At 60.5% G+C, this 14,819-nt stretch overlaps 1 protein-coding gene across 5 annotated transcripts in view; it reads left to right on the top strand.

Moving 5' to 3' along the window:
• The first annotated feature begins 520 nt into the window (after nt 1-520).
• Nucleotides 521-14,819, top strand: part of UBE3B (ubiquitin protein ligase E3B) — a 35,142-nt gene continuing 20,843 nt past the window's right edge. For 4 of the 5 annotated variants that reach the window (XM_039915050.1, XM_039915052.1, XM_039915051.1 and 1 more), the window contains exons 1-8: nt 521-552; nt 5,426-5,546; nt 8,605-8,778; nt 9,007-9,127; nt 9,823-9,882; nt 11,145-11,249; nt 12,171-12,267; nt 13,263-13,348. In XM_039915050.1, coding sequence (XP_039770984.1) covers nt 8,615-8,778; nt 9,007-9,127; nt 9,823-9,882; nt 11,145-11,249; nt 12,171-12,267; nt 13,263-13,348 — 633 coding nt within the window. In that variant the 5' untranslated portion in view covers nt 521-552; nt 5,426-5,546; nt 8,605-8,614. Of the gene's footprint in view, nt 615-5,425; nt 5,547-8,604; nt 8,779-9,006; nt 9,128-9,822; nt 9,883-11,144; nt 11,250-12,170; nt 12,268-13,262; nt 13,349-14,819 lie in introns of all 5 variants that reach the window. The other variant, XM_039915049.1, reaches the window with a different exon arrangement.

Raw genomic sequence — 14,819 nt, 5'->3', positions numbered from 1 at the left:
GGAGGAGGGAGGAGGGAGGAGGGAGCAGGGAGGAAGGAGGAGGGAGGCGGGCGGAGGGCGGGGCGCTCTCCCGCGGACTTCCGCCCGGCCCGCTTCCGCCGCGGCCCCGCTTCCGCCCTCACCCGGCGCCCCCGCGCTAGCGCTCCGCCCTGCTCCCGCGCGCGCCGCCCGCGGGTTCCGGCCCCGCTCCTCCCGCGCCGCGGAGCCCCGCGGCCTCCGCAGCCCCGTCCCCGGCCGGGCCCCTCGGCCTCCCTCACATCACACCGTCCTCCGCCCTGCCGGGCCGCTGGGGGGTGGGGGAGCGCGGGGCGGGGAGGAGGAGGCGGGCGGGCGGGCCGCTTCCGGTGCGTGTTTCCGGGGGGACGGCGGAGCGGGCGGCCCGGCCGCGGGGAGGAAGGAGGGGAGGAGGGAAGGAGGGAAGGAGGGAGGGAGGCAGGGAGGCAGACAAGATGGCGGCCGGGCCCGCTCGCCTCAGCCGCGGCCTTCGCCTCGGGCCCCGCCGGACCCGCCTCGCCGCCGCCGCCGCCGCCGCCGCCGCCGCCGCCGACGGGGGTAAAAAGCCCCTCACGACGACAACGACAACAAGGCGCTTCCCTCACCTCGGCGCCGGGGAGGTAGAAGCCGCCGAGGCCGCCCCCCCGGGGGCTCCCCCCATTTTCCTGACGAGGACACCGAGGCCCGGCGAAGGGAAGCGAGCGGCCCGAGGCCTCCCGCCTCCGCCCCGCGCCCAGCTGGCCGACCCGGGCCCGGTCGCTTCCCTTCGCTGGGCCTCACTGACCCCGTCTGGAAAATGGGGCTGAAGGCGGGAGCCCCCCCGGGGGCCGGGGATCGGGGCCCACCGCCTTAGCCCTTTCTCCTCGGCAGCATCATCAACATGACGTTCCTTAACCGCTTCCTGTCATCATGTTGGGATGGGTTAAGCGCTTACTCTGTGCAGAGCGCTGTGCTAAGCGCTGGGGGGGACACAGGGTCAGCAGGTTGAGGCTCCCCGTGAGGCGCCCGGTCTTCCTCCCCATTTGACAGATGAGGGAACTGAGGCCCAGAGAAGTGAATAATAATAATGCTGGTATTGGTTAAGCGCTTACTAGGTGCAGAGCGCTGTGCTAAGCGCTGGGGGAGACACAGGGGAATCAGGTTGTCCCCCGTGAGGCTCCCGGTCTTCCTCCCCATTTGACAGATGAGGGAACTGAGGCCCAGAGAAATGAATACTAATAATGTTGGTATTGGTTAAGCGCTTACTAGGTGCAGAGCACTGTCCTAAGCGCGGGGGGACATGTAGCGTCGTCAGGTTGTCCCACGTGAGGTTCACGGTCCTCATCCCCATTTGACAGATGAGGGAACGGAGGCCCAGAGAAGTGAAGCGACTCGCCCACAGTCACCCAGCGGACAAGTGGGAGAGCCGGGATTCGAACCCATGACCTCGGACTCCCAAGCCCGGGCTCTTTCCACTGAGCCACGCCGCTTCTCTATGTGCAGAGCACTGTTCCAAGCGCTGGGGGAGATACAGGGGAATGAGGGCCCCCGTGAGGCTCACAGTCTTCATCCCCATTTTACAGATGAGGTCACTGAGGCCCAGGGAAGTGACTTGCCCAAAGTCACCCAGCTGACCAGTGGCGGAGCCCGGGATTCGAACCCACGACCTCTGACTCCCAAGCCCGGGCTCTTGCCGCTGAGTCACGCTTATATCTGCCCCAGCGCTTAGAGCGGTGCTTGACACATAGTAAGCGCTTAGGTAGACTGGGAGTTCGTGGCGGGCAGGGAATGTGTCTCTTCGTTATTATAGCCTCCTCTCCCAAGCGCTTAGTACAGTGTTCTGCACAGTCAGTAAATACGACTGAATGAGTGAACGAATACTATTATCATCATGGGTCTTTTTATTATGTGTCCCCTCCCAAGTGCTTAGTACAGTGCTCTGCACAATCAATACGATTGAGTGAACGATTATTACTATTCTCTCCCAAGTGCTTAGTACAGCGCTCTGCACAATCAATACGATTGAGTAAACGATTATTATTATTAGTATCCTCTCCCAAGTGTTTAGTACAGCGCTCTGCACAATCAATACGATTGAGTAAACGATTATTATTATTAGTATCCTCTCCCAAGTGCATAGTACAGCGCTCTGCACAATCAATACAATTGAGTAAACGATTATTCTTAGTATCCTCTCCCAAGTGCTTAGTACAGTGCTCTGCACAATCAATAAATACAATCGAATGAGTGAACAAATACTATTATTATCATGGATCTGTTTATTATTAGTATCCTCTCCCAAGTGCTTAGTACAGTGCTCTGCACAATCAATACGACTGAGTGAACGATTATTACTATCCCCTCCCAAGTGTTTAGTACAGTGCTCTGCACAATCAATACATACGATTGAATGCGTGACCAAATACTATTCCTATCGTGGGTCTGTTTATTATTAGTATCCTCTCCCCAGTGCTTAGTCCAGTGGTCTGCACAATCAATCAATGCGATTGAATGACTGAACTAATACTATTATTGTTATCATGAATCTATTATTAGCGTCCTCTCCCAGGTGCTTAGTCCAGTGCTCTGCACAGTCAATTCAATCGAGTGAACAGATGCCATCATCATCATCATGGGACTGTTTATTATTAGTGTCCTCTCCCAAGTGCTTAGTCCAGTGCTCTGCACAGTCAATAAATACGATTGACTGAACAAATACCATCCTTATTATCATGGGCCTGCTTATCATTATAGTGTCCTCTCCCAAGCGCTCAGTCCGGTGCTCTGCACGATCAATAAATACGATCGAATGAGTGAACAAATACCATCATGTCCTTACGATGGAGATGGATAACCTTTCACCGTCGATGGTATTTATTGAGCGCTTACGACGGGCACAGAACGTTATCAGTCGTACTGAGCACTTACTGTGTACAGAGCACTCTAATAAGCGGTTGGGAGAGTGTAACGTAAGACTTAGTAGTAATAATGATAGTGAAGGTGTTTGTTCAGCGCTTACTAGGTATCGAGCACTGTACTAAGCGCCGGGGCAGATACAGGGTCATCAGGGTGTCCCACGTGGAGCTCTCAGCCTTAATCCCCATTTTACAGACGCGGGAACTGAGGCCCGGAGCAGCAAAGTGACGGTCCCGCCGCGGACAGGCGGCGGAGCCGGGATTAGAACCCGCGTCCTCCGACTCCCGAGCCCGGGCTCTTTCCACCGAGCCACGCTGCTCCTCGCTTGATAGACGCATTCCCTGCCCACCGCGAGCAGCGCAGACGTGGATATGAATAGATAAAATCACGGCTACGGACGTATGCGCCGTGGGGGCCGAGGGAGGGGTGAAGAAAGGGGGCAAATCCGAGCCAAACGGCAAACGTGCAGTACTAAGCGCTTGGGAGAGAACGGTCCTTTCTCTGCCTCCTCCTTAATAATAATAACGTTGGTATTTGTTAAGCGCTTACTACGTGCGGAGCACTGTTGGAAGCACTGCGGTAGATAGAGGGTCATCAGATGGCCCCACGTGAGGCTCCCGGTCTTCATCCCCATTTTACAGATGAGGGAACTGAGGCCCAGAGAAGTGAAGTGACTCGCCCGCAGTCACCCAGCTGACAAGTGGCAGAGCTGGGATTCGAACCCCTGACCTCGGACTCCCAAGCCCGGGCTCTTTCCACAGAGACCGTGAGCCCTGGGTGGGACGGAGGTGGTCGGTCGGGCTGACGTCCACGCTGTCTTCCCCAGCGCTTAATAAAACGAGTGTGATGGACACCCTGCGGCAGGGGGTCGAGCCCCTGACCCCCGTGGGCTTCGGTCAGCTCACTGGCAGGCGTGGAAACGGCGGGACGTCCCTCGCTCCGTCGGTAGTATCCGCTGCTAAACGCTGGGGAAAATACGAGCGGCCGATGGTATTTATTGAGCGCTTACTGTGTGCAGAGCACTGTAAGCTCGTCGCTAGGCTGTAAGCCCATCGTGGGCGGGGAACGTGTCCCTGTTTTTGTTGTGTTGTACTCCCCAGCCACCTCCCGGAGGAGGTGTGATTTTTAATAAGGCTTTGGCTCGGGGGCTGCATAACTCTGACAGATGGTTTTAAATGGGAAATGTGATCGTCGGCCCGGTCGTGAAGCTCCTTGTATCCGGGGTAAACAGAAGCCGGGAGAGTAGGCGATCAGTACGGTGCCCTGCACCTCGTGAGCGCTCAATAAATACCAGGGATCGATCGATTGATCGGGTGGGCCAAAATCACAGCCACGGTAAAGTGGAAGCAGCTGGGGGCTGTTGTATCCGGCGAGAATTTGCTGAAATGTCTGGTAGTATTATCCTAATAGTTGTTAAGCGCTTAGTGGAAAGAGCACGGGCTTTGGAGTCAGGGCTCATGAGTTCGAATCCCAGCTCTGCCACTTGTCAGCTGTGTGACTGTGGGCGAGTCACTTAACTTCTCTGTGCCTCAGTTCCCTCATCTGTAAAATGGGGATTAAGACTGTGAGCCCCACGTGGGACAACCTGATTCCCCTGTGTTTACCCCAGCGCTTAGAACAGTGCTCTGCACATAGTAAGCGCTTAACAGATACCAACATTATTATTATTAGTATGTGCCTAACGCTGTTCTAAGCGCTGGGGATCCGTCGTCAAGATTAGAAACGCCACTCTGGTTCAGGACTAGCCATCACCTTGCGCTTTCTAGTTTTTCCAGGCTAGAAAGAAGCGTCCCCTTGCAGTTTCGGATGGAGAAGGCGTGGCCAGGTGAAGGGATCCGGGCCTCAGAGTCGAGGGATCTGGGTTCTAGCCCCAGCTGGGCCACGGGCTGGCTGTGTGACCTTGGGCGAGTCACTTAACTTCCTCTGGGCCACAGTTTCCTCATCTGTAACATGAAGGTGATAACATCTGCCACTTACCGCCTCACGTCACTTAGCAGAGCATGCCACGCGTGGAAAACGCTAATACGAGGGAGGATGGATTGACGCACTCAAAAAAGGAGATGTTAAAGCGTCTGAAAAAAAATAAAGGTCCAAAAGCTCAAGGTTTCAGGGAACGCTTGGCAAAAAATGTGGAGGAGGGTTCGTTTCCCGTGACAGTGAGCGTACCGTGCTGTTTAAATTGTGCTAACGGCACCGATAATAATCGTGTCTGTCGAGCCCTTAACTTGTGCCAAGAACTTCACTGAGCATTGAGGTAGGTCAGATTTCATCCAGTCCCACTTGGGCCTCCCAGTCTCAGGGTGAGGGAGGACAGGGATCGACTGTTTCGCAGATTAGTGAACCGACGAGGCCCGGAGAAGTCAAGTGACTCGCCCCCAGGTCACACAGCAGGTTAGCGGCGGAGCCGGGACTAGAACCCGGGTCCCGGGCTCTCTCCACTAGGCCACCCTGCTTTCTCGGTGCCCTGGCATTTAAAAATCCACAGTGCACCCCCAGCTGAACTCGGCAAAATACCTGTTGGTTTCTGTTTCTCTAGGTGGAGAGGGCGAGTTCTGCTAAGGTCAGACTGCGGGCTGATTTCGAATCCCTGGCCCCTTCGCCTCGTCTTCGGACACTGATGGTCAGCTGGTGTCTCTTGGGCACACGCAGATCCTCAGGTGAGCTCGAATGGGGGGCTTTTCACCTTCACAAGCCCCTCTGACCCTCAGGTCACCCCGCACAACTCATACATAGCCACTCCCTCCTCCTCTCTCTAAATGATTTCAGTGTTTGTGTCCGGTGCTACGTAGTAAGCTCCCTGAGGGCGGGGACCCCTTCTCCCACCTCTGCCGTCCTCTCCCCAGTGCTTCTTTCAGTGCTCAGCCAACAGAGAAGCAGCACGGTGAGGTGGGTAGAGCCCAGGCCTGGGAATCAGCAGGTCATGGGTTCTAATCATCCCCCCACCACTTGTCTGCTGCGTGACCTTGGGTCAGTTATTTCACTTCTCCGGGCTTCAGTTCCCTCATCTGGAAAACGGGGATTGAGACCCGGAGCCCCACGTGGGACAGGGATTCAGTCCCACCCAATTTGCTTGTATCCACCCCAGCGTTCAGTACGGTGCCCGGCCCGTAGTAAGCGCTTTCACATACCGGAATTATTAATTATGTTAGGAAACACTGAATTCCATAACGACGACGGTAGTAAATGCGGCCGATGGATTGAAGCGGTGCGGCCCAGTGGACGGAGCCCCGGCCCGGAGGTCGGAGGACTTTGGTTCTCGGCCCAGCTCCGCCACTTTAACACCTGTGGTTGACCCTGGGCAAGTCGCTTCCCTTCTCTGGGCCTCAGTTCCCTCACCTGTAAATGGGGGATTAAAGACTGTGAGCCCCACGTGGGACAGGGACCGTGTCCAACCCGCTTAGCTTCTGTCTGCCCTAGCGCTTAGTACAGTGCCTGGCTCATAATAGACACCTAATAAATGCTATGTAAAAAGAAAAAAACCCAGCAAAAGCAGTTGGCTGCCCTGCTGGGAGTGGAAGCCTTCCAGGAGCTGGGGTGGTTTTCCTGTTGTTTTTTTAAAATGTTATTTGTTAAGCGCTTACCGTGTCTGACGCTATATTAAGCATTGGGGTAGATACAAGCTAATTGGGCTGGGCACCGTCCCCGTCCCACCTGGGGACACTTAACTTTTCCAGGCCTCGGTCTCCTCATCTGTAAAAATGGGGGATTAAATCCTACTCCCATGTACGTGGACTGGGAGCCCCATGTGGGACAGGGATTGTGTCCACCTTGAAGATCATGTGTTTTCCCCAGGGTTTGGAATAGTGCTTGGCACACGATAAGCATTTAACAGATACCTTAATCATTATCGTTAACCAGGACCTTCCTGGACCAGGCGAGCCTCAGTGACGCGTGGTAGAATTCAAACCACCCCTCTGATCACCAAGGTTCACGGGGAGAGGTTTTTACTGAATCTGACCCACGTGCAGAGCAGTGACACGGACACACACTCACTCGCTCGCTCGCTCGATCCACCAAGGGTCCAGTACCAGCCCGCGGCCAAAGGAGCCCGTTCTGCCGAGGCTTCTTCTCGCGGCTTCCAAGCGTCCTGTCGCCGAATCTCACTTCCCCGGCAACTTAAGACGTGCTCCGCAGACAGCGAGCGCTCAATAAACAGCATCAAATGAAGGAAGCCTTGCTTCCAAATGCCGCCCTCAGCCTCCTTGCCTTTCTTCTCTGCCGCTTCCAGGTGGGCCGCGGGCCCCGGCCTTTTGTCGGCCTTAGGCGTGGCAGCCGGGAGGGGGGAGGGGGGCTCTTCGTGGCAGTCGGTGATTGGTCCGGGCCCGTTACCGGCTAGAAGAGGGAGAGGAAGCCCCGTCTCCCGGGCCGGCCATCACCTGTTTCGGGTAGAGCCCGTCACTGCCTTGGCAGAGTCTCTCCCTTGTCGTTCGCGGCCTCACGGACGGTCGTTAAGAAGGCGGCTTATTGCGGGCTCATCCCGATCTTTATTGGGATGGGGCTCACAGGCTGAACCCCCATTTTACAGAGGAGGGAACTGAGGCCCAGAGAAGTGAAGTGACATGCCCGAGGTCACCCAGCGGACAAGCGATCACTTCGTATCTACCCCAGCGCGGTGCCTGGCACGTAGCGGGTGCCTAAAAGATACCCCAAAAAATAAATAATAATGAGAACCCAGGTCCTTCTGACGTCCAACCCGTGTTCCAACCGTTAGTCCACGCCGCTTCTCCTGGATTCTAGTCCCGGTCCTGCCCCCGGCTGGCTGGGTGACTTGGGGCGAGTCACTTGACCTCTTCGGGCCTCAGTTTCCTCATCGGTGAAATGGGAATTGTAACATACCTGCCTCTGCCGACATCCCGGGGAAGCGGTGAGGGAAATAACTGTTAACTTGAAAGCGCTTTGGGCATCAGAGCGCCATTCAGAACCAAGGCAGGATTATTATTTAATCAGTCAGTAGTATTTCCCCAGCGCTTACTCCGGGCAGAGCGCCGTATTAAGTGCCTGAGAGAGAACAGTAGTTAGGCAGAGCGCTGTAGTAGGCGCCTCGGAGAGTCTGACAGAGCTGACAGGCGCAATCCCGGCGTTCAAGGAGCTGGCAGTCAGCCGTGCGCAGGGCACTGTCCTGAACGCTCGGGAGAGTCTGATAGTAGACACGATCCCTGCCTTCAAGGAGCTGGCAGGGTACCTTTTGCAGAGCATCGTGCTAAGCACTCGGGAGAGATGGTAGTAGACACGATCCCCACCCTCAAGAAGCTGACGGTCCCGTGTGTGCAGAGCGCCGTGCCGAGCGCCTGGGAGAGTCCAGGAGTAGACCGGATCTTACCCTCGAAAAGCCGACAGTCTGCCGTGCGCAGAACACCGTGCCGAGCAGTCGAGAGAGATTGATAGGAGACACGGTCCCCGCCCTCGAGAGGCCGACGGTCCGCCGTGCGCGGAACGCCGTGCCGAGCACTCGGGGGAGGCCCGGTCGGGGCCCGTCGGGTTTCCGGGCCGAGGGCCGAGCCCGGGCCGGCCCGCGGAAACCCCGACGCGGGAACGTCGAGGCGGGCGACGGCTCCGGGAGGCCTCGGCGGCGCGTGGGACCCACGGTGGGGCGGGGGGTCCGCCCCGCGTCCCGAGCCCGGCCTCCGGGGGACCGGTCTCACCCCGGCGCCCCTTCCGCCCGAGAGCCCCGGGAGCCTCACGGGCCGGGCGTCTCCCGTTTCCCGTCCGGGACAGGCCGGCCGAGATGTTCAGCACGGCCCAGTCGTCCTCCAGGGCCCAGTTCCTGGACAAGGCCCGGCAGGCCCGGCAGGAGCGCAAGGAGCTGAAGGAGCGGGAGCGGGCGGCCACCCTCATCCAGGCCCTGGCACGGAGGTTCCTCTGTCGCTGCCGTCTGCAGAGGGAAATCAGGTCGGCCTTGGGCGGGGCTTTCGAGTGGGGAGAGCCTGGGTGTGCGGGTCGACGTGCGCGCGCGTGGGGGTGCCTGCACGGGACGGCGGGCATCCGTTCCCCCCACCCCGACCCCGAGCCCCCACAGCCCCACGAGGCCCCCAGAGCCTTCCTCGCCCTCACTGGCGGCGCGGGGGGTCTGGGAAACGGCCTCACTTCACTCCTCGCCGCCCCGTCGCCCTCGCCCAGGAGAGAAGTCGAGGAGTTTTTCGAAGCCAACGAGGGCGGATCCGGCAAGAGAAGCGCCCTGGCCGTTTTCAAGATCGCCAGGAAGCTCCTGTTCGTCTTCAGCGTCCGGGAGGACAAAGAGGTAGCCGGCCCCTCTCCCCCTCGCCGGCCCCTTCGGCGATCGGGCTCCCACCCGCCAGTCGATCGGCGGTCCCCGTGGAGCGCCCGATGGGTACGGAGCGCTTGGGCGAGGACGGTGGGCCTCACAGGCGCCGTCCCCGCCCTCGAGGAGCTTTCGGTCCGCCGGGTACAGAGCACTGTACCGAGCTCTTGGGAGAGGCCCGGTCGGGGCCCGTTGGGTTTCTCGGCCGAGGGCCGCATCCGGGCCGGCCCCCGGGAACCCTGACGCGGGAACGCCCAGGCGGGCGACGGCTCCGACCGGACCACGGTGGCGCGTGGGACCGCCTCCTGTCGGTCTCTCTCGAGTGCTCAGCGCAGCGTTCTGCCTCCTTGGCTCCGGACAGGCGGCGGCTCTCCCGCGCGCTCATCCGGAGGCCGCCCGAGTGCTCGGTAGAGACGCCCGTGAGGGGCTGGTGGGGTGGGACGGGGGGCTCCGGGAAATCCGGCATCGCCTCGCCGACCGGGACCTCCTCCTTCCCCCGCCGTGGGCCACCCCGGGCCTCGGGGGCCTCGCACGCTTCCAACCGACCGGCGCCGTTCATCGAGCGCTCCCCGCGTGCAGAGCGCTGTACCGGGCGCCGGCGGGAGGCCGATCCGACAGCGTCGTCAGACACGGTCCCGGGAGCTCAGCCCTTCCTCCCTGCCTCGTATTCGCAGGTGTTGGAAAGGTTGTGCCGCTGCCTCCTCAGCAGCATGGACGTCGAGAACGAACCCAAGGTGAGCGGGGGGCGGCGGGGGCGTCTCCTCCGGCGACCCAAACGTCCCCCAGGCGGGCAAGGTGTTTCCCCGGCCCGCCGGCCTGTAGAGAGCCACCTTGGGCCCCCCCGTTCCGACCCTTCCGGCCCCCGAGGGATTCTGCGTACGATGGCGCACGTGACGCGCGTGGCCCGGGATGGTCAGTGACCCGGAGCCGCGGTCCGAGCGGTCCGTGGCCCCGCTCGGGTCCGCCGGGACGGTGGGGGTGGGGGTGGCCTTGGGGCTGGGCGTCGCGGGCCTCCCGGGTTCTTTCTCTCATCCCCGGCCAAATCCTTCCCTTCCGTGCTCTTCCAGCCCAGAGATCGGGCTTGTCCTGAGTCGGCATGGCCGGGAGAAACTGGGAAATGAAGCCGCGTGGCTTTGGTGGCTAGAGCCCGGGCCCGGGAGTCGGAAGCATCTGGGTTCTAATCCCGGCTCTGCCACCTGGCTGCTGTGTAACCTTGGGCAGGCGGCTTCACTGCTCTGGGCCTCAGTTCCCTCGTCGGTAAGATGGGGATCAAGACTGGGAGCCCCATGGGGGACAGGGACTACGTCCATCTCGATTTGCGTGTGTCCACCCCAGCGCTTCGTGCGGTGTCTGGCACACAGAAAGCGCCCGGCAGATATCACTGGAACCAGTAGTATTATCGTTATTATCTACCTCCCAGTCACTGCCACTTAGCGCCCCCCAGAAACTTCTCCGGTGGACCCGGTGGCCCAGCGGAAAGGACGCAGGCCCAGAGCTCCGGGTTCTAGTCCCAGGTCTATACTCCCCCCCTTGCTGTGTGGCCTCGGGTAACTCACCTCACCTCTCTGGGCCTCGGCGTCCTCGTCCGTAAAACGGGGCTGACATCCCTGTTGTAAATCTGATGGTATTTGTTAAGCGGGGCCTCCGACTCCGGAGCCCGGGCTCTGTCCACTAGGCCACGCTGCTTCCCCACCTGCAAAGTAAGCACTTGAGAAGTACCACGGTTACCGTTATTATTGTTGGCGGTGTTATTGCTATCATCATCTCCCCCCCGGGACCGTAAGCTCATTACGGCCAGGGAACGTGTCCGCTGATCCCGTCGTACTCTCCCGAGCGCTTTAGCCCGGTGCCCTGCACACGGTTAGCGCTCAAGAAGGCCCGTCGGTCGATCGATCGACCGAGCGTCGTTGGGAGAGGACAAGAAAATAGACCCGTCGGCCACGATGGCCGGCCCGAGCCGGCTGACGGTCCCCTTGGCCTCCCTGCCCGCTGTCAGGTGTGGTACGTGTCGCTGGCGCTGTCCAAGGACCTCACGCTCCTCTGGATCAAACAGATCAAGGACATTCTCTGGTTCTGCTGCGAGATCCTCAAGCAGCTGAAGGTAAAAGAGCGTCCTTCCCCCCGGGGACGCGGCGGGCACGGGGACCTCACGCCACGTCGGGTCCCTTAGCGGCGACTCCGGAGCGGGTGGAAAGTGAGCGCTGGGGGTGGGGTCGCCTGACGGATGGATTCCCGACGTCGCGCGAGCCTCCTCCTGGGCGCGGAGAGCTGGACCGAGCGCCGGACGGGACAGTCGAGTCAGGAGACGCGCTCCCCGCCCTGCTAGAGCTCACACTGTGGGGGCCGGGCAGGCGCTGAAATAAATCAAGGATCCGGGTTCTGATCCCGGCTCCGCCGCTCGCCCGACGCGTGACCTTGGGCGAGTTGGCTTCGTTTCTCTGGGCCTCCGATCCCTCGCCTGTCGGATGGGGATCGGGCGTGCGAGCCCCGTGTGGGACAGGGCCCGGGTCCAACCCGATTGGCTCGTCTCCACGCCGGCGCTTAGTTCGGTGCCTGGCACGTAGTAGGCGCGTAACGAATCCCCCTGTCGTTATTATCGATCGCAGTTGGGAGGAAGCGACGGAGTGTAAAGATCACACGCAGAAGGGCAGCGTGGGTGCGGATGCCCACGGCGTGTGAGGCGGAGTTCGGAGGTGGCACCGAGTGAGGGAAACGGGGTGGGGCGGTGAGAGCCGAATCGGGGAGGGCCTCCTGGAGGAGAGGCGATTTCGCAAAGGATTCGAAGAGGGGGAAGGAGGCGGTCTGCCCCGGGCCAAGCGGGAGGGACCGTCCGGCGGCGGGAGAGGCTCCGCCCGGCTCCCGAGCCTCCGGCCCCTCTCCCGCCATCCCGCTTTGGTCCGGCCCCACTTGAGGATCCGCGAGGCGACGGTCCCGAACCCGGGGCCGCGACGCCGGCTGGGCCCCGAGACGAGAAAGCTTGGCCGGGGGCCGGGGCTCCACCGTCCCGTACCGTCTCTTGCAGCCCGACATCCTCCACGACTCCAAGCTGGTCACCCTCCACCTCGGCATGCTCGTCACCTTCACGGACCCGTCCACCTGGAAGATCCTCCGGGGCAGAGGTCCGTGAGCCCGCCCGGAGGAAGGACGCTCTCGGGGCGTCCGACCCCCCGTCTAACCACAGACCCCCAACCCCGGCACAGAGCCAGACGGAGGGTCGGGTCATTCGGTCCATCCGCGGGTCGGGGGTATTTATGGAGCGCTTACCTCGTGCAGAGCACTGGACAGCGCGGAGCATTTGGGAGCGGACGGTCGGGAGACGCGGTCCCTGCCCACCGGAGGCTTACGATCGAGAGGGAGCGTCAGTCGCCGCCAGTCGATCGGGCGTATAGTTTGAGCGCTTACCGGGCGAGGGGCACTGTACTGAGCGCACTTGGGAGAGGACGACACGACAGAGTTGGTAGACGCGATTCCGGCCCGCCGCGGACCTAACGGTCTAGAAGTGGCGTTATTCAGCGCTGACAGATATTTAATCCGGCGTATTTCCCGAGCGCTCACCGTGCGCAGAGAACCGTGCTGAGCGCGCTCGGGAGAGGACAGTACAGCAGAGTTGGACGACGCGGTTGCGGCCCGCCGGAGGTTCGGGGTCTAGATGTAGCGCTGCCGGATGTTCCGTCGGTCATATTTGTCGAGCGCTTAATGTGCGCAGAGCACTGTAGCAAGCGCGCCTGCGGGAGGTCGGTAGAACAGAGTCGGCAGGCGCACCCCCCGCCCACGACGAGCTTCCAGTCCGGGGGGGGGGGGGAGCAGACGGGAACAGAAATCAATAAATGAGGGATGCGGACGTGAGCGCGGTGGGAGCGAGGAAGGGGCGAGGGGAGGGAGCGGACGGAAGGGGAAGGGGGTCGCGGGAGGGAACGGGAGAAGAGGAAACGAGGGCTCAGCCGGGGAAGGCTCCCTGGAGGAGATGGGATCCGTGGGCCGTGCTAGGTCCAGGCTCCCCGCACTCGCACCCCGGGTCCCGGCCGAAACGGGCCAGGAAAGGAGTCTGGGAAGGTTTGGCCCCGCGGGCGGCCCGGCTTCTGCCTCTGCCTCACGGCACCCCCTTCTCTTCCAGGTGAGGCCTTGCGACCGGCCATGAGCCGCATCTGCGCCAACATCATGGGACACCTCAACCGGAAGGGATTTTATTCCGTGCTGCAGGTGGGTCCGCCCCCGGAGCCGGACGTCCCGCCGCTCGGGTCGCGCCCTCGCCGGCCCGGCGGGCCTCAGTTCTGCCGACCGATCCGTCGGCGGGGTCGGAGGAGCGCTTAGTCGGGGCAGGGTGCCGGACGGAACCGGTCGTCTTTATCGAGCGCTTACCGTGTGCGGCGCGCCGGACTAGAGGCCTGAGGGGGCCCGGGCTGACAGTCGACAGAGACGCGTCGAGCTGACGGCCCAGAGGGAGCTTGCGGGAGTCGTAACTGTGGTATTTAGGAAGCGCTTACCGTGTAGCGAGCACTGAGCGCCGGGGACGACAGAAGGCATTCGGGTCCCGTGTGAGACTTCCCGTCGAAGGAGGAGGGAGAACGGGGATTGAATCCCCATTTTACGAATGAGGGCACTGAGGCCCAGGGAAGGAAAGTGATTTCAGTCGGTCGGTCGTATTTATTGAGCGCTTACCGCGTGCAGGGCACCGTACTGAGAGTTTGGGAGAGGAGAAGCAGCGTGGCTCAGTGGAAAGGGCCCGGACTTGGGAGCCAGAGGATGTGGGTTCCAGTCCCGGCTCCGCCACTTACCTGCTGTGTAACCTTGGCCAAGCCGCTTAATTTCTCAGTGCCTCCGTTACCTCATCTGTAAAACGGGGATGAAGACTGTGAGCCCTGTGTGGGACACCTGATTACCCTCCAACTACCCCAGTGCTGAGAACAGTGCTTGGCGCAGAGTAAGCTCTTAACAGAAACCCGATTATCAATCTGTGCTATTTCCTGAGCACTTACCGTGTGCAGAGCACGGTACTAAGCACGTGGGAGAGGAAAGAGAACAATAAACAGACACGTTCCCTGCCCACAACGAGCTGACGGTCCCGAGGGGGAGACAGACGTTACTAGGGGGACAGCTAGCAGGGGACTAGGAATCGGAAGAAAAGGCTGGTGGCCTATGATGATAATAATAATAATGATAATAATAATTTATTTTACAAATGAGGGGACCGAGGCCCAGAGAAGCAAAGAGATTTCAGTCAGTCGATCGTATTTATTGAGCACTTACCGCGTGCAGAGCCCCGTACTAAGCGCTCGGGAGAGGACACTGTAATAACAAACAACTTATCCGAGGTCACTGGGCAGGCAGGTGGAGGAGCCGGGATCAGAACGCGGGTCCTCCGACTCCCGGGCCCGGGATCTTTCCACTAGGCCAAGCTGGTTCCCCTGGATGAATACAGCGGTATTTTATTGTCTTCCCCGGCAGATGTGGGAATCAGAGGGGAAATCGTCCTTTTGCCGTTCCTTTCAAAATCTACCCCCGGCCTGGTTCCGACCACCCTCCCTGTCTCGGAGAAGTCGCCCGAGGCGACGTCCATTTGGTCGGGAAGGGCCATTCTAGTTGAGGAGCATCGGGGCGGAGTGGCTGGAGCAAGGGCGGCCGGGGAGTCAGAAGGCCACGGGTTCTAATCCCGGCACGCCTCCCGTCTGCC

This window comes from Ornithorhynchus anatinus, chromosome 21, assembly GCF_004115215.2.
Source record: "Ornithorhynchus anatinus isolate Pmale09 chromosome 21, mOrnAna1.pri.v4, whole genome shotgun sequence".
NCBI classification, from domain to species: Eukaryota; Metazoa; Chordata; class Mammalia; order Monotremata; family Ornithorhynchidae; genus Ornithorhynchus; species Ornithorhynchus anatinus.
Note: the sequence above shows the minus strand (reverse complement) of the source record. Positions and strands in the feature narration are given on the sequence as shown.